At 47.4% G+C, this 14,046-nt stretch overlaps 1 protein-coding gene across 1 annotated transcript; it reads left to right on the forward strand.

Moving 5' to 3' along the window:
* Nucleotides 1-7,701: 7,701 nt before the first annotated feature.
* LOC139785691 (uncharacterized) lies at nt 7,702-11,247 on the forward strand. Its single transcript, XM_071724852.1, has one exon. The coding sequence runs from the start codon at nt 7,702-7,704 to the stop codon at nt 11,245-11,247; it is 3,546 nt and encodes a 1,181-aa protein (XP_071580953.1).
* Nucleotides 11,248-14,046: the final 2,799 nt, after the last annotated feature.

Here is a 14,046-nt window from a genome sequence, read left to right on the forward strand (position 1 = left end):
GGCATACATTCGGTAAAAGAAAATCAAGCTTGCTATAAAAGCAAACGTTCTCTAGCGTTGCTGAGCCTTTAAAGATCCCCGTAATCGCCTTTAAAAAAAGTCCACCTATAAAACTCTTAAAAATTTCATATTACCGATAAGTCTATTTGCGCAGAAAGAGAAAAAGGAAGAGATAATTATTTATATCTCAAAACATAAAACAGACGAACTACGAGCAATGATTTCTAAATTGTAATAATAGAAATCGCATATCGATGGATTTGCGCTCGTATAAGTATAAATCCCCTTCGATGAAGATCGAAAAAAGCATTAAATCAACAAAGTACATAAATTGTAATATTGTTAACATTGCCAAGACCGAATTGGCAATCGCTCAAGAAAAGTACCATGATGCGTGTACCAAGAAATATTTCTGAGTTAAGGGGATCCTGCAGCCGTATAATGATTTACCGACATTATCGTTTTTAGATGGATCTTTTAATTGGCTTTATAGAATTGCAAAAATCTTTTACAGAATTAAAGTCCGCACAAAAATCTAGGGTGCCAAACGCAATTTTACATCAAAAACATCAAAAAATTAAAAATGTTACTTATTTGGGCATACATACACAGCTGTCACCTGACGACAATATTTGCTTAAAACAAAAATTCTGCAGTTTATACACATACATAATGTTTATCATCCTCCCTTGGGAAAACATGTAAGAATAATATCGTGTAAGTAGAAGTAAGATTCAATGCGTAGAAAAAAAGATCAATCTAAAAATTATTTTGGTAATGCAAATACGGATGCAGAATGACAAGAAGAGCAGCAACAGTAGTTGCCGGATCTTGCGAGAGATGGCAAGCAATCGAACAAAGACAGATGTCATTTCGTTAGACAAAGACAGATATAGGGAAAACAAAATTAGAAAGGTTGACATTATCGACATCGAGGAAGTTCGCCTGTCACTGCAGGATCCCCTTAACGAGCTTCTCACTGCGTAGGAAGAGTGATTAAGCGCCGCGGATTTCTTCGTTGCAGAAACGCGCCTTGTTGTCACGTTGATTAATTCGTGAATAAACCGTTGAACAACCGTGACCGATTAAATACGAGTGCTCGGTGGACCAGTTCCATCCTTCCGAATGTAACGAGACGGCACAGCGTGAGGGTGTTTTGAGTTATATTACACGATATCACTCTTGCGCCCCGACTTGCAGCGCTACGAAAATAAGCGAAGAAACCTGTTGCGTTACACACGTCGACGAGGAACGCGAGCGCGTTCTCGTATTTCATCAATACCTAAAATTCTACTTGTTTTTTCCTTTACGACGATACGAGTCGAGCTTCTTATCAATCCTTCCAGTGAATCTCTGTAGTAATTCGAAAAATATCTACGATTAATTCTTTAAATAAATAATAGGTATTTTAAATGAAGACAGCTTATCTCGAAATCTTTCATATTAAATTACCAGCATCAATTTCCATTATTTTCCCTCTATTGACAGCTCCATTTTACAGCAAGGCCTTCGTAGTATGATATGATACGATACAAAAATTCTGATACAAAAATTCTAAGCCATGATTTTTCAGACGGATTTAGGTGAGCTTCAACATGTCACACGTTATGAGTTTTGGACGACCCTGCATAGATGAAATTCTCATCCCTCACGGAATTTTTTTAGCAGAAGTAGATTGATTTCGAAAAAGGAAAATTGTTCGACTCTCATTCGTCACCTATTCTAAATGCATTCAGTGAGCGATAATTGATCATAATTGATAATGGCTGCGTCACTTAACCGGAATAGTTAACCGTTACCGAAAAAGTGCGGCATGAATTGCCGGCGGTTTCGACGAATCAACGCGATTATCGATGTCCGGTGACGGAGAAATTTAAATTTTACGCCGTGGACTCTCTCTCGTATACGGTCCTAGATACGTCCCTAGATACAGGTAGTCGTACGCGAAGATACGTATATGTACACGCGCGCGAGGGGTGTGCACGCGTACGCGTATGTAACCGTCGACAGTTATGTGTACGTGTTCATGCTTCGCGTTCCTGTTGATTTAATTACGACGATTGGCCTGCCAAATCTAATTGACGTGCATCAATTATTTGGCCCGCGTTCGAAGGCCGTTTAATTCCCTATCCTCTTTCCGACGAGAACACGGTTTCGCGGTAATCCCATTTTTCAGGGGACTTTCTCTCTCTCTCTCTCTCTCTCTCTCTCTCTCTCTCTCTCTCTCTCTCTCTCTCTCTCTCTCTCTCTCTCTCTCTCTCTCTCGTCGCTCTCCTTCTATCTTCTCTCTCTCTCTCTCTCTCTCTCTCTCTCTCTCTCTCTCTCTCTCTCTCTCTCTCTCTCTCTCTCTCTCTCTCTCTCTCTCTCTCTCTCTCTCTCTCTCTCTCTCTCTCTCTCTCTCTCTCTCTCTCTCTCTCTCTCTCTCTCTCTCTCTCTCTCTCTCTCTCTCTCTCTCTCTCTCTCTCTCTCTCTCTCTCTCTCTCTCTCTCTCTCTCTCTCTCTCTCTCTCTCTCTCTCTCTCTCTCTCTCTCTCTCTCTCTCTCTCTCTCTCTCTCTCTCTCTGAAATTTCGTTCGCCGTTGTGTCGTCGAGTCGGTAGCAGTCTCTGCTTCGATACCCAGTCGATAGATTCAATCGGGATGGACAGATTTATAAAGACAGTTCTAAGCGTAAATAAACATCCTTCTAGAATTTTATATTGTGCTGAATAATTTCGGTGATAATAATATTTAAGAATAATTATAATAGGGGAAAGTATAGATAGTTATAATCACCGGCATATATAGCCTAAATAAGTAAACTGTAATTTTTTATTTGTATACAGCTTCAGAGGTCTGTAGTCACATAAAAGCTATATGCTATAAAAGGGGGTTGTGCCCGCGTTTTCATTTCGTAATTTGAAATATTCGTATTTGCGTGTCGTTGCACACCGAACGAATAATCCATAATCGCGTGTTTGCCACGGCCAATCGTGTGCCTAATTATATGAAACCATCCTGTATACAGTGTACGATACTAATGCAGCAAATTATCTGCGCGCATGCCGTTATTGGGATCACCGTGACATACACGCGGGTTCGACTACTGAAATCTGCGTATTTCGGCGGGGAAAGGGGCTCGTCAGGGGTTGAGGGCAACGATAAATTAGCGTTGATTGAACAAATTTTCAAAAGCGTACTGCTCGCCGCTTACTCTTACGCCGGATTACCGTCTCGTTTAAGAGACGAATTTTCGCTGCGCACATATATCTGACATTGCCGCCTCCCTCTCCGATGTAAGGCATGCCCTATCTTCATTATCTGCCACCATGACCACTTTGGACGGTAGAATTGCGAGCCTGGAATCTGGTCTCGGTTTCGTTGACCGCATTGACCTTAAACTCGATTCTCTCGACAGCAAGATGAGCGGCTTCGAGATGGCTCTTCGGCGACTGAGCGACGTCGAACGTACGGTGGAGCGTCTTACGGCTGTAACAAACAGTTTATCAGCCGAGATCGGATCTCTGTCGACTAGGCATGTTGCACTGGAGGAGCGATTTGCCCGGCTTGAAGCGGTCTCAACTTCAACATCTGCCTCGGCTGGCCCCTCCTCTGCCCCTTCAACTGCATCCGGCGGTTTGACTGCTCGCTTCAAGCGCATGGTTAATGAGCACAGGGATCATGAGCTCATAATTTTCGGCATCCCAATATTTAAGCCTGAAGACCCCGCGAACACTGTACTTCGTGTGGCTGCCTCACTTGATGCGCCGCTTGTATCCTCGGAGATCGTCAGTGCCTTTAGAATTGGCGGGAGGGACCCTTCATCTGGCCCTATCGTGGTGATACTCACCACAATTGCCAGGAGAAATGAGCTGCTTGCCAAATTTCGGCGACGTGCGGGATCTGGATTTGCTGCGTCCAATGTCGACGGCTCTTGGCCGTCCACCAGAGTCTATCTCTACGAGCGTTCCATTGCGTCTGAACGCCGCCTGTTTGCGGAGGCTCGCCAGTTGGCTAAAAGGCATAACATCAGGCACGTTTGGATGAGGCGTGGGGTTACTGTTTCGAAATCGTTAAAGTGACGATTTGAAATAAGCGCCGTAACATCGGCTCAGACGTCGCGAGCGCGATCGGGAAAGGCGCGACACTCAACGAGCGCGGCAACGGTCAAGCACCGGCCCTAGCAACCGTTATTATTCTTCGTCTCCTTTGTGTGTTTGCCTGAGCTTATCATTCTCACGAGTTTTATTAGTCATTAATATCGAGAAAAGATAGTAACGCGAGACGGGTTGAGTGCGCGTATCGTCGCCAAGAAAGCTTCCTTCACAGTTACCTGAAGAATTGCATCTTGGAGCGAGGAGTTACTAAAACCTTGAAAAGCCTCAGAGTTCTGACGTGGTTTGCTCCCGTCCTTTTCCAAAGGCTTCACAAGGCCGGACGGGACGCTTTGATGTTAATCACTCCCTACGGATACGTAAACGAGACACCCGAAAGTTTGAACGTCGTCGCTTCTACCTCGAGAGAGGCTTCAGGTTTGATTACCCGATTCGTTTGCCGTGGAATTTCATGAAACGCATTGTCGCTATTCTCGCCATTATCTTACCGCGCGACTACGTAAAGTTCGGTTTGACATCCTCGTTATATGTGCATTTTGTGAGCAGTCACTTTCGATTTCCTTCTATTGCGTGTATTCGTAGCCGGTTGTGACATTGTTATTTTCTCGTTTTAATCTCCGCGGTATTACGTGCAGTACTTGTACAATCATTCTCGCCATTTTAACGTTACGCGCCCGCGCGATATGTTCGACATTGATTTAACTCTTGATACGATATCCGCATTACAATGTATACGTTTGTGTCGAGTGACCCGGTATTTTCCTTATGCGTACGTGCATTGTTTCTTTTTGACATTGTTCCTATGGAGCGATTCCGATAATTCATCTATTACGAGAAGTGCTCCAAAAAAATACGAGTTTACCGCACGGCACACGGCTGCCCGAGTTTACCGCTTGGCACACGGCTGCCGGGGCACACGGCTGCCCGAGTTTACCGCTTGGCACACGGCTGCCGGGGCACACGGCTGCCCGAGTTTACCGCGTGGCACACGGCTGCCGGGGCACACGGCTGCCCGAGTTTACCGCTTGGCACACGGCTGCCGGGGCACACGGCTGCCCGAGTTTACCGCTTGGCACACGGCTGCCGGGGCACACGGCTGCCCGAGTTTACCGCGTGGCACACGGCTGCCGGGGAGATTTCTGAGGACTGTATGATACACCGCAACTATTGTTTACGCTACTTTGATCTGATAACCGCGACTGATGACTTACGTGATACCCACGACTGATTGATACACCGCGACTGAGATTACCGCTATCCCATGATAACCGCTCAGCTCAACGACATCACCTGCGCGCTAGACATCTTTGATCTGCGCGCCATTCATCCTTGCGTTCTACGTTCCTGATTTCCTGCGACCTGCGCGCTAGACATCTTTGATCTGCGCGCCATTCAACCTTGCGTTCTACGTTCCTGTTTTCCTGCGACCTGCGCGCTAGACATCTTTGATCTGCGCGCCATTCATCCTTGCGTTCTACGTTCCTGTTTTCCTGCGACCTGCGCGCTAGACATCTTTGATCTGCGCGCCATTCATCCTTGCGTTCTACGTTCCTGATTTCCTGCGACCTGCGCGTTAGACATCCTTGCTCTGCGCGCCATTCATCCTTGCGTTCTACGTTCCTGTAGTTCCTGTGACCTGCGCGCTAGACATCCTTGCTCTGCGCGCCATTCATCCTTGCGTTCTACGTTCCTGTCATCCTTGCGATCTACGAGCTTGTCATCCTTGTCAACCGTTACCATTCCTGATTCCTAATTTTACTCGGCGCAACACGAATCAGATCTTCACAAAACATTTTTTGGTCCTTCGAGCCGGATCCTGTTGCGCCTAACATCATGTCAAGTATCGAGACAAGGATTTCGCTGCAACGCAGTCGATACAAATTAATACAGAAGGCGGCGATGGACTATAATCAAGAAGATGAGATGTTTCCTGCAACTCTTCAACTTGTTAATGCACGGTTGGAATTGCTCAACGAAAACTGGCAACACTTTCGAGAGGAACATGTTGATTTGTGCCACTCGGGAGATAGACGGCTAAAAGATCACCGATACATTAAAAAGAAGATGTTCGAGCGTTGTCAGAAATTCTACTTATTAGCCAAGTCAAAGCTTTGCTCTCATCGAGATGATTTGGTGAGCTCTCATTCTGCCGTGCCTTCGGCGGCGCTGGATTCTCGTGAGCCGTCTGGTTCATGCCGTCAGACGTCAGATTCCGCTGAGCCGTCCCGCTCGCACAGACGTCTTCATTCATTGCCGAAGATCATCATACCGCCTTTTTCTGGTGATCTTCAAAAATGGAGGTCTTTCCACGACTTATTCTCATCCCTCATTCGAGATAGCACGGATTTATCAGAGGTAGAGAAGATGCACTATCTAAGGACGTCCTTGACGGATGAAGCCTTAAAATTTGTCTCCAATCTGCCGATGACCGGGGACAGTTTCGGAATAGCATGGAACACACTGGTATCCCGTTATGAAAATAAACGGTTTCTCATTTCCGCGCATTTAGATCGTCTCACCAGTCTTAAACCTTTAAAGTCAAAGGCAGTTCCTGGACTCAGCTCTCTTCTCGCTTCTGCTACGGAATCACTCGGTGCACTAAGAGCTTTGGGATGTCTCGTAGACTACTGGGACCCGATTTTGGTTCATTTATTAGTGAAGCTGCTCGACGCAGACTCTCGAGAGGCATGGGAGGTTAAGCTTGGTTCAACTACAGATTGCCCGACATTTAAATACTTCGAGGATTTCGTGATCGGAAGAACTCAAGCGATGCAACATTTGGCCTTGCAATACCCTATCAGTTGCAAAGAGCATGCCAACACTTCGCAGCGTCATGGGAGCGCTGTTCATGTAGGCTCCTCTGAGCCTAACGCTAAATATCCTTGTTGTCCATTGTGCGATGCAACTCACTTTTTGTCTGTCTGTCCATCTTTCCAATCTAAAACTACTGAGCAGCGTTACAATATTGTTGTACAACATCGAAGATGCTTCAATTGCTTGGGTGACCACGCTCTACGTAATTGCCGAAGTACCAAACGATGCCTGAAGTGCGGAAAACAGCATCATACTTCAATTCACCCGGGTAAAGGAAACCAAGTGCAAGGTAGAAAAACGGCTGCTTTCTCTCAAGTTGATGATCAAGAATCCACGATTGAAGAGTCTACTACTTCTGATGTAGCATGACTAGCTATGCTAGGTCGATCTCGGGATCTACCCCTTCTACAACGGAATACGACACTTCTTGCTACCTGTCGCGCCATCGCTATTGGTCTGAATAATGTGCGATATTCTGTGCGTATTCTTATCGACCAAGGTTCGGAATTATCCTTCGTCACAGAGGACCTTACTCGACGTTTACGCTTAAAACGTTGTACCGCATCAATCCCTCTCCTCGGCATAGGAGGCACTTATTCAGGAAAAACTAGAGGCTTGGTTACCGTTTTGCTACAGTCCATTCACAATTCTTCTTCAGAATGTACCATTAACGCCTTTATTTTATCTACATTGACTAGTAAGATTCCCTCGTTCTATACCACTTGTCGGTCCTGGAATCATACCAAAGGACTCTCATTAGCTGATCCAAAGTTTGCAACCTCCGGTCCAGTGGATATGATCATTGGGGCGGATTATTATGGCTCTATCATCCTGGATGGAATAAACGGAGGTGTCAGTAACAAACCCCTCGCACAGCAGACCATCTTTGGATGGGTCTTATCCGGTTCTATCAACTCTGGTGGGATTCCTGCAAAGGGGCTCACCTTTCATTGCTCGACTGATGATGAACTTCAAGAGTCGCTCACCAGATTTTGGAAACAAGAAGAATCGATCTCCTTACCGACACCAATGCTTACGCCAGATGAATTGGCATGTGAACAACATTTCGTGAATACGCACTCACGAGATCAGCATGGTCGTTATATCGTTCGCCTGCCATTGAAGTCACCTTTCTCTTCCTTGGGAAATTCTCGAGCCATTGCACTTAGATATCTATTAGGCTTGAAAAAACGATTCTCGTCAGATCCACTGTTGAAGCAGAGATATGAAGAATTCTTGCGAGAGTATCTGTCACTCGGTCATATGGTCGCAGCTCCCAACTCTGAAAGCAGTACTCCTACCTTCTATCTTCCACATCATGGCGTCATTCGTGAGGACAGTCTTACCACCAAATTGCGAGTGGTATTCAACGGTTCCAGTCGAACTAGCACCGGCGTTTCTCTTAATGACATTCTCCACTCGGGCGCCAAACTTCAGACAGATATTTCCGACGTGCTACTTTGGGTTCGCACACATCGTTTTATCTTCTCTAAGGACATTGTCAAGATGTTCCGACAAATTGCCGTTCACCCAGATGATTGGGCGTTACAATCCATTCTTTGGTTTAACTCAGATGGTCAACCTGCTGCTCATCGTCTTACCACTGTCACTTATGGGCTCACATGTGCCCCATTTCTCGCACTCCGAGCAATACTACAGCTCATCGTGGATGAAGGTGCGCGATTTCCTAAAGCTGTTCCAGCCCTCAAGAAGGGCCGTTATGTCGATAACACCTTTGGAGGTGCCGACACAATCTCAGAGGCCATAGAGATAGCGCATCAGGTAACACAGCTTTGTAAGGCGGGCGGTTTCCCCTTACAAAAATGGAAGAGTAACCACCAAGATCTACTGCCAGAATCAGTCAGTAGCAACGAGTCTCCTTCTCCAGTTGAATTCGAACCATCCCTTGTGAAAATTCTCGGGCTCATTTGGAAACCCGAGACTGATACCTTCCACTTCTCCGATCATTCATCGCAACGTGACCGAGTTACCAAGCGTACGATATTATCTGATATCGCTCGTCTGTACGACCCTCTAGGACTTATCTCCCCAGTAATGATCAGGAGCAAGATAATATTGCAGGAACTTTGGTTGCTCAAGTGTGGTTGGGATGAGTCTGTCCCTCCGGAACTACATAATCGTTGGACCACTTTTCGTCTTCAGTTGTCTACTCTTCAAAAGCTTTCTATCCCGAGATGGTTAGGACTTGGTTCGTCCAATTGCATAGTTGAGCTTCACGGATTCTCAGACGCCTCTTCTGTGGCAATGGCTGCGGCGGTGTTTGTTCGAGTCACACAAGACAATGATGAATGTTCGGTGCGCCTAGTGTGCGCAAAAACTAGAGTCGCTCCGCTTAAATTACTCTCAATTCCGCGGTTAGAACTTTCGGCCGCTCTCCTATTGTCGAAATTAATGACACACACTCAGAAGGTGCTAGAACTGCCTGACGTACCTGTACATCTTTGGACTGATTCGTCTGTTACCTTGTACTGGATTACCACACATCCGTCGCGATGGAAAGATTTCGTGCGGAATAGAGTTGCTGCTATTCAAGAGATGCTGCCCCAGGGGTCTTGGAACTTCATACCGGGAAAACAGAACCCAGCTGACTGTGCTTTTCGCGGTCTAACTCCAGAGCAACTCATCAATCACAACCTCTGGTGGAACGGTCCCAGTTGGTTGTCCAGTCCAACTTCCTCGTGGCCAAAAGCCGTTAGTAAACTTTCGCCAGAGACCGATTTTGAAGAGCGACCTGGAATAGTCTCAGTTGCCGTGTCATCCCGGAGACCTTATTGGATTCTGCTCGACAAGTATTCCTCCCTATCACAGTTGTTTAGGATCACAGCCCTCTGTCGTCGAGTTTCTTCTCGTATGAGGAAGATACCGCAAACATCTCTGTTTTGGCCGCTGACACCGGAAGAGACATATCAAAGTCGAATCTTTTGGTGCAAGCAAGTGCAACATTCTTGGTTCGCCAATGACTTGCTGGTCATTTCTAAAGGAAATACTTTTTCACGATCTCATCCTATGGCAAAACTCACCCCATTCTTAGATCGAGATGGACTCTTACGCGTTGGAGGACGATTGCATTACGCCGATCTTTCCATGGAGTCAAAACACCCCATCATCCTTCCAAGGAGATCCCCTCTCACCACTCTCATTATTGACGACGCTCATAGCCGCACATTACACGGTGGAACGCAAGTCACATTGAGCTATATTCGTCAAACCTATTGGATCATTGGAGGCAGAGCTCCTGTTCGCTCCATCATTTTAAATTGTACTCGGTGTGCTCGCTTTCGTGGAATCCGAGCACAGCAACTCATGGGTCAACTTCCAGCGTCTCGAGTTATTCAAGCAAGGCCGTTTCTACATTCTGGATTGGATTATGCCGGTCCCATCATGATCAAGACTTGGAGAGGGCGGGCGGCTCGAACCTATAAGGGTTACCTTGCGATCTTTGTATGTCTGGCTACATCAGCCATACATATCGAAGTTGTAACCGATTACACGACTGAAGCGTTCATTGCGGCATACAAACGTTTCACTGGTCGTCGAGGTATCTGCGCTACCCTTCAAAGCGACTGTGGAACAAATTTTGTTGGCGCTGATGCTGCTTTACGTCAACGTTTTACCAGCGCATCCAGGGAATTACATGAGCTCGCATATCTTCTGGCTAAAGACGGTACCAAATGGATCTTCAATCCGCCATCAGCTCCTCATTTTGGAGGAAAATGGGAAGCAGCTGTAAAGTCAACCAAGTTTCATCTGACTCGAGTGATCGGAGACACCTTGTTAACCTATAAAGAATTGAACACTGTGGTGATTCAGATCGAAGCAGTATTGAATTTTCGTCCACTTTGCCCTTTGTCAGATGATCCAAGCGACTACGCCGCCTTGACCCCGGGACATTTTCTGATAGGAGAACCTCCCACGAATATTCCAGAACCGGGACTTTCGTCCGAACCTGAGTCTCGTCTCAATAGATGGCAACTGCTGAGAAAGAAGATTGACCTTTTTTGGAAACGATGGTCAACGGAATGTCTCCAAAGACATCTGGCCATGTCAAAGTGGCACTATCCTTCTAATGACATAAAAGAGGGATCCTTAGTACTCATAACAGACGAACGTTACCCACCATCCAAGTGGCCATTAGGCAGAGTCACGGAACTTCATCCAGGCCCTGACGGATTAACAAGGGTTGTGACCCTTCGCACCGTCTCTTCAAGCATTAAACGACCCATTGCTAAGCTTTGCGTTCTGCCGATTAACTCAGGAGACAACTGTTCGCCAACTCTGTCGTCGAAGGCGGGCGGTAATGTTTCGAAATCGTTAAAGTGACGATTTGAAATAAGCGCCGTAACATCGGCTCAGACGTCGCGAGCGCGATCGGGAAAGGCGCGACACTCAACGAGCGCGGCAACGGTCAAGCACCGGCCCTAGCAACCGTTATTATTCTTCGTCTCCTTTGTGTGTTTGCCTGAGCTTATCATTCTCACGAGTTTTATTAGTCATTAATATCGAGAAAAGATAGTAACGCGAGACGGGTTGAGTGCGCGTATCGTCGCCAAGAAAGCTTCCTTCACAGTTACCTGAAGAATTGCATCTTGGAGCGAGGAGTTACTAAAACCTTGAAAAGCCTCAGAGTTCTGACGTGGTTTGCTCCCGTCCTTTTCCAAAGGCTTCACAAGGCCGGACGGGACGCTTTGATGTTAATCACTCCCTACGGATACGTAAACGAGACACCCGAAAGTTTGAACGTCGTCGCTTCTACCTCGAGAGAGGCTTCAGGTTTGATTACCCGATTCGTTTGCCGTGGAATTTCATGAAACGCATTGTCGCTATTCTCGCCATTATCTTACCGCGCGACTACGTAAAGTTCGGTTTGACATCCTCGTTATATGTGCATTTTGTGAGCAGTCACTTTCGATTTCCTTCTATTGCGTGTATTCGTAGCCGGTTGTGACATTGTTATTTTCTCGTTTTAATCTCCGCGGTATTACGTGCAGTACTTGTACAATCATTCTCGCCATTTTAACGTTACGCGCCCGCGCGATATGTTCGACATTGATTTAACTCTTGATACGATATCCGCATTACAATGTATACGTTTGTGTCGAGTGACCCGGTATTTTCCTTATGCGTACGTGCATTGTTTCTTTTTGACATTGTTCCTATGGAGCGATTCCGATAATTCATCTATTACGAGAAGTGCTCCAAAAAAATACGAGTTTACCGCACGGCACACGGCTGCCCGAGTTTACCGCTTGGCACACGGCTGCCGGGGCACACGGCTGCCCGAGTTTACCGCTTGGCACACGGCTGCCGGGGCACACGGCTGCCCGAGTTTACCGCGTGGCACACGGCTGCCGGGGCACACGGCTGCCCGAGTTTACCGCTTGGCACACGGCTGCCGGGGCACACGGCTGCCCGAGTTTACCGCTTGGCACACGGCTGCCGGGGCACACGGCTGCCCGAGTTTACCGCGTGGCACACGGCTGCCGGGGAGATTTCTGAGGACTGTATGATACACCGCAACTATTGTTTACGCTACTTTGATCTGATAACCGCGACTGATGACTTACGTGATACCCACGACTGATTGATACACCGCGACTGAGATTACCGCTATCCCATGATAACCGCTCAGCTCAACGACATCACCTGCGCGCTAGACATCTTTGATCTGCGCGCCATTCATCCTTGCGTTCTACGTTCCTGATTTCCTGCGACCTGCGCGCTAGACATCTTTGATCTGCGCGCCATTCAACCTTGCGTTCTACGTTCCTGTTTTCCTGCGACCTGCGCGCTAGACATCTTTGATCTGCGCGCCATTCATCCTTGCGTTCTACGTTCCTGTTTCCTGCGACCTGCGCGCTAGACATCTTTGATCTGCGCGCCATTCATCCTTGCGTTCTACGTTCCTGATTTCCTGCGACCTGCGCGTTAGACATCCTTGCTCTGCGCGCCATTCATCCTTGCGTTCTACGTTCCTGTAGTTCCTGTGACCTGCGCGCTAGACATCCTTGCTCTGCGCGCCATTCATCCTTGCGTTCTACGTTCCTGTCATCCTTGCGATCTACGAGCTTGTCATCCTTGTCAACCGTTACCATTCCTGATTCCTAATTTTACTCGGCGCAACACGAATCAGATCTTCACAAAACAGTTACATATTTTAGACTATCGGACGGTTCTCACCTGCGCCGCTATTCGTCGCAGGATTCATTGCTCGCAGAGATTGATACAATCGTAATCCGATTCAGCTCCCCCGCGCCTCATCTCAGGCTGCCCCTTCGGCTTGCTCCGAGCCTGCCTGATGTCGCTCGCTGGCCGGTCGGCTGCGGCTGGTTTCAGTGGCGGTCAACTAACACTTCGCGTCGCTCATGTAAACGCTCGATCGCTACTGCCACACTTTACGCTTGTTAAGGATCTCATAGCCTATCATCGACTCGACATCCTGGCGATTGGAGAGACTTGCTAGGAGACACGATCGACCCCAAATTAATTGACATAGACGGTTTTACTCTTGTTCGTTCTGATCGAATCTACCGCTCTCGCGGCGGGGGTGTCGCGTTGTATGTTAGTAGCTCTCTCTCTGTCTCGCGAGTGACCTTGGTGCCCCTCCGCCCGGCACACTCGTGGATATCGTCGCGGTTTCTCTTCGCCTGACACACAAAGCGTGGCTGCGGTCTGCATTTACCGTCCTCCTCGCGCACCTGTTTCCGATATGCATTATATCGAGTCGCTGTTGTCTCACATTACGTGCGGTGCCGACGAGATTGTGTGTATGGGCGATTTCAACGTTGACGTGCTCCGCCCTAGCGAGCACAACGCTCGTCTTTTATACGACATAGCATCGAACCTCTCTCTTCGGCAACTCATAGACCTTCCAACGCGTCCTCACACAGAATACGTCATCTATTCTCGATCTTATCATGATTTCGAGTAGTGTGGGGGTGGTCGATTGCGGAGTCAGCGAGGAGCTCGACATAGTGATCACTTCATGGTCTGGGCGATTCTGAAAATAGCTCGACCCAGTTACAAGGCCCGCACTACTTTCTCGCGCAACTTCCACTCCATTCAACCCTCGATATCTCCTCTGAGTTGCTCGAGACTGACTGGTCGCCGTATTCACATCCT

This window comes from Temnothorax nylanderi, unplaced genomic scaffold, assembly GCF_030848795.1.
Source record: "Temnothorax nylanderi isolate EJ_2023f unplaced genomic scaffold, tnyl_v1.0 TNYL_tig0864_pilon, whole genome shotgun sequence".
Lineage (NCBI taxonomy): Eukaryota > Metazoa > Arthropoda > Insecta > Hymenoptera > Formicidae > Temnothorax > Temnothorax nylanderi.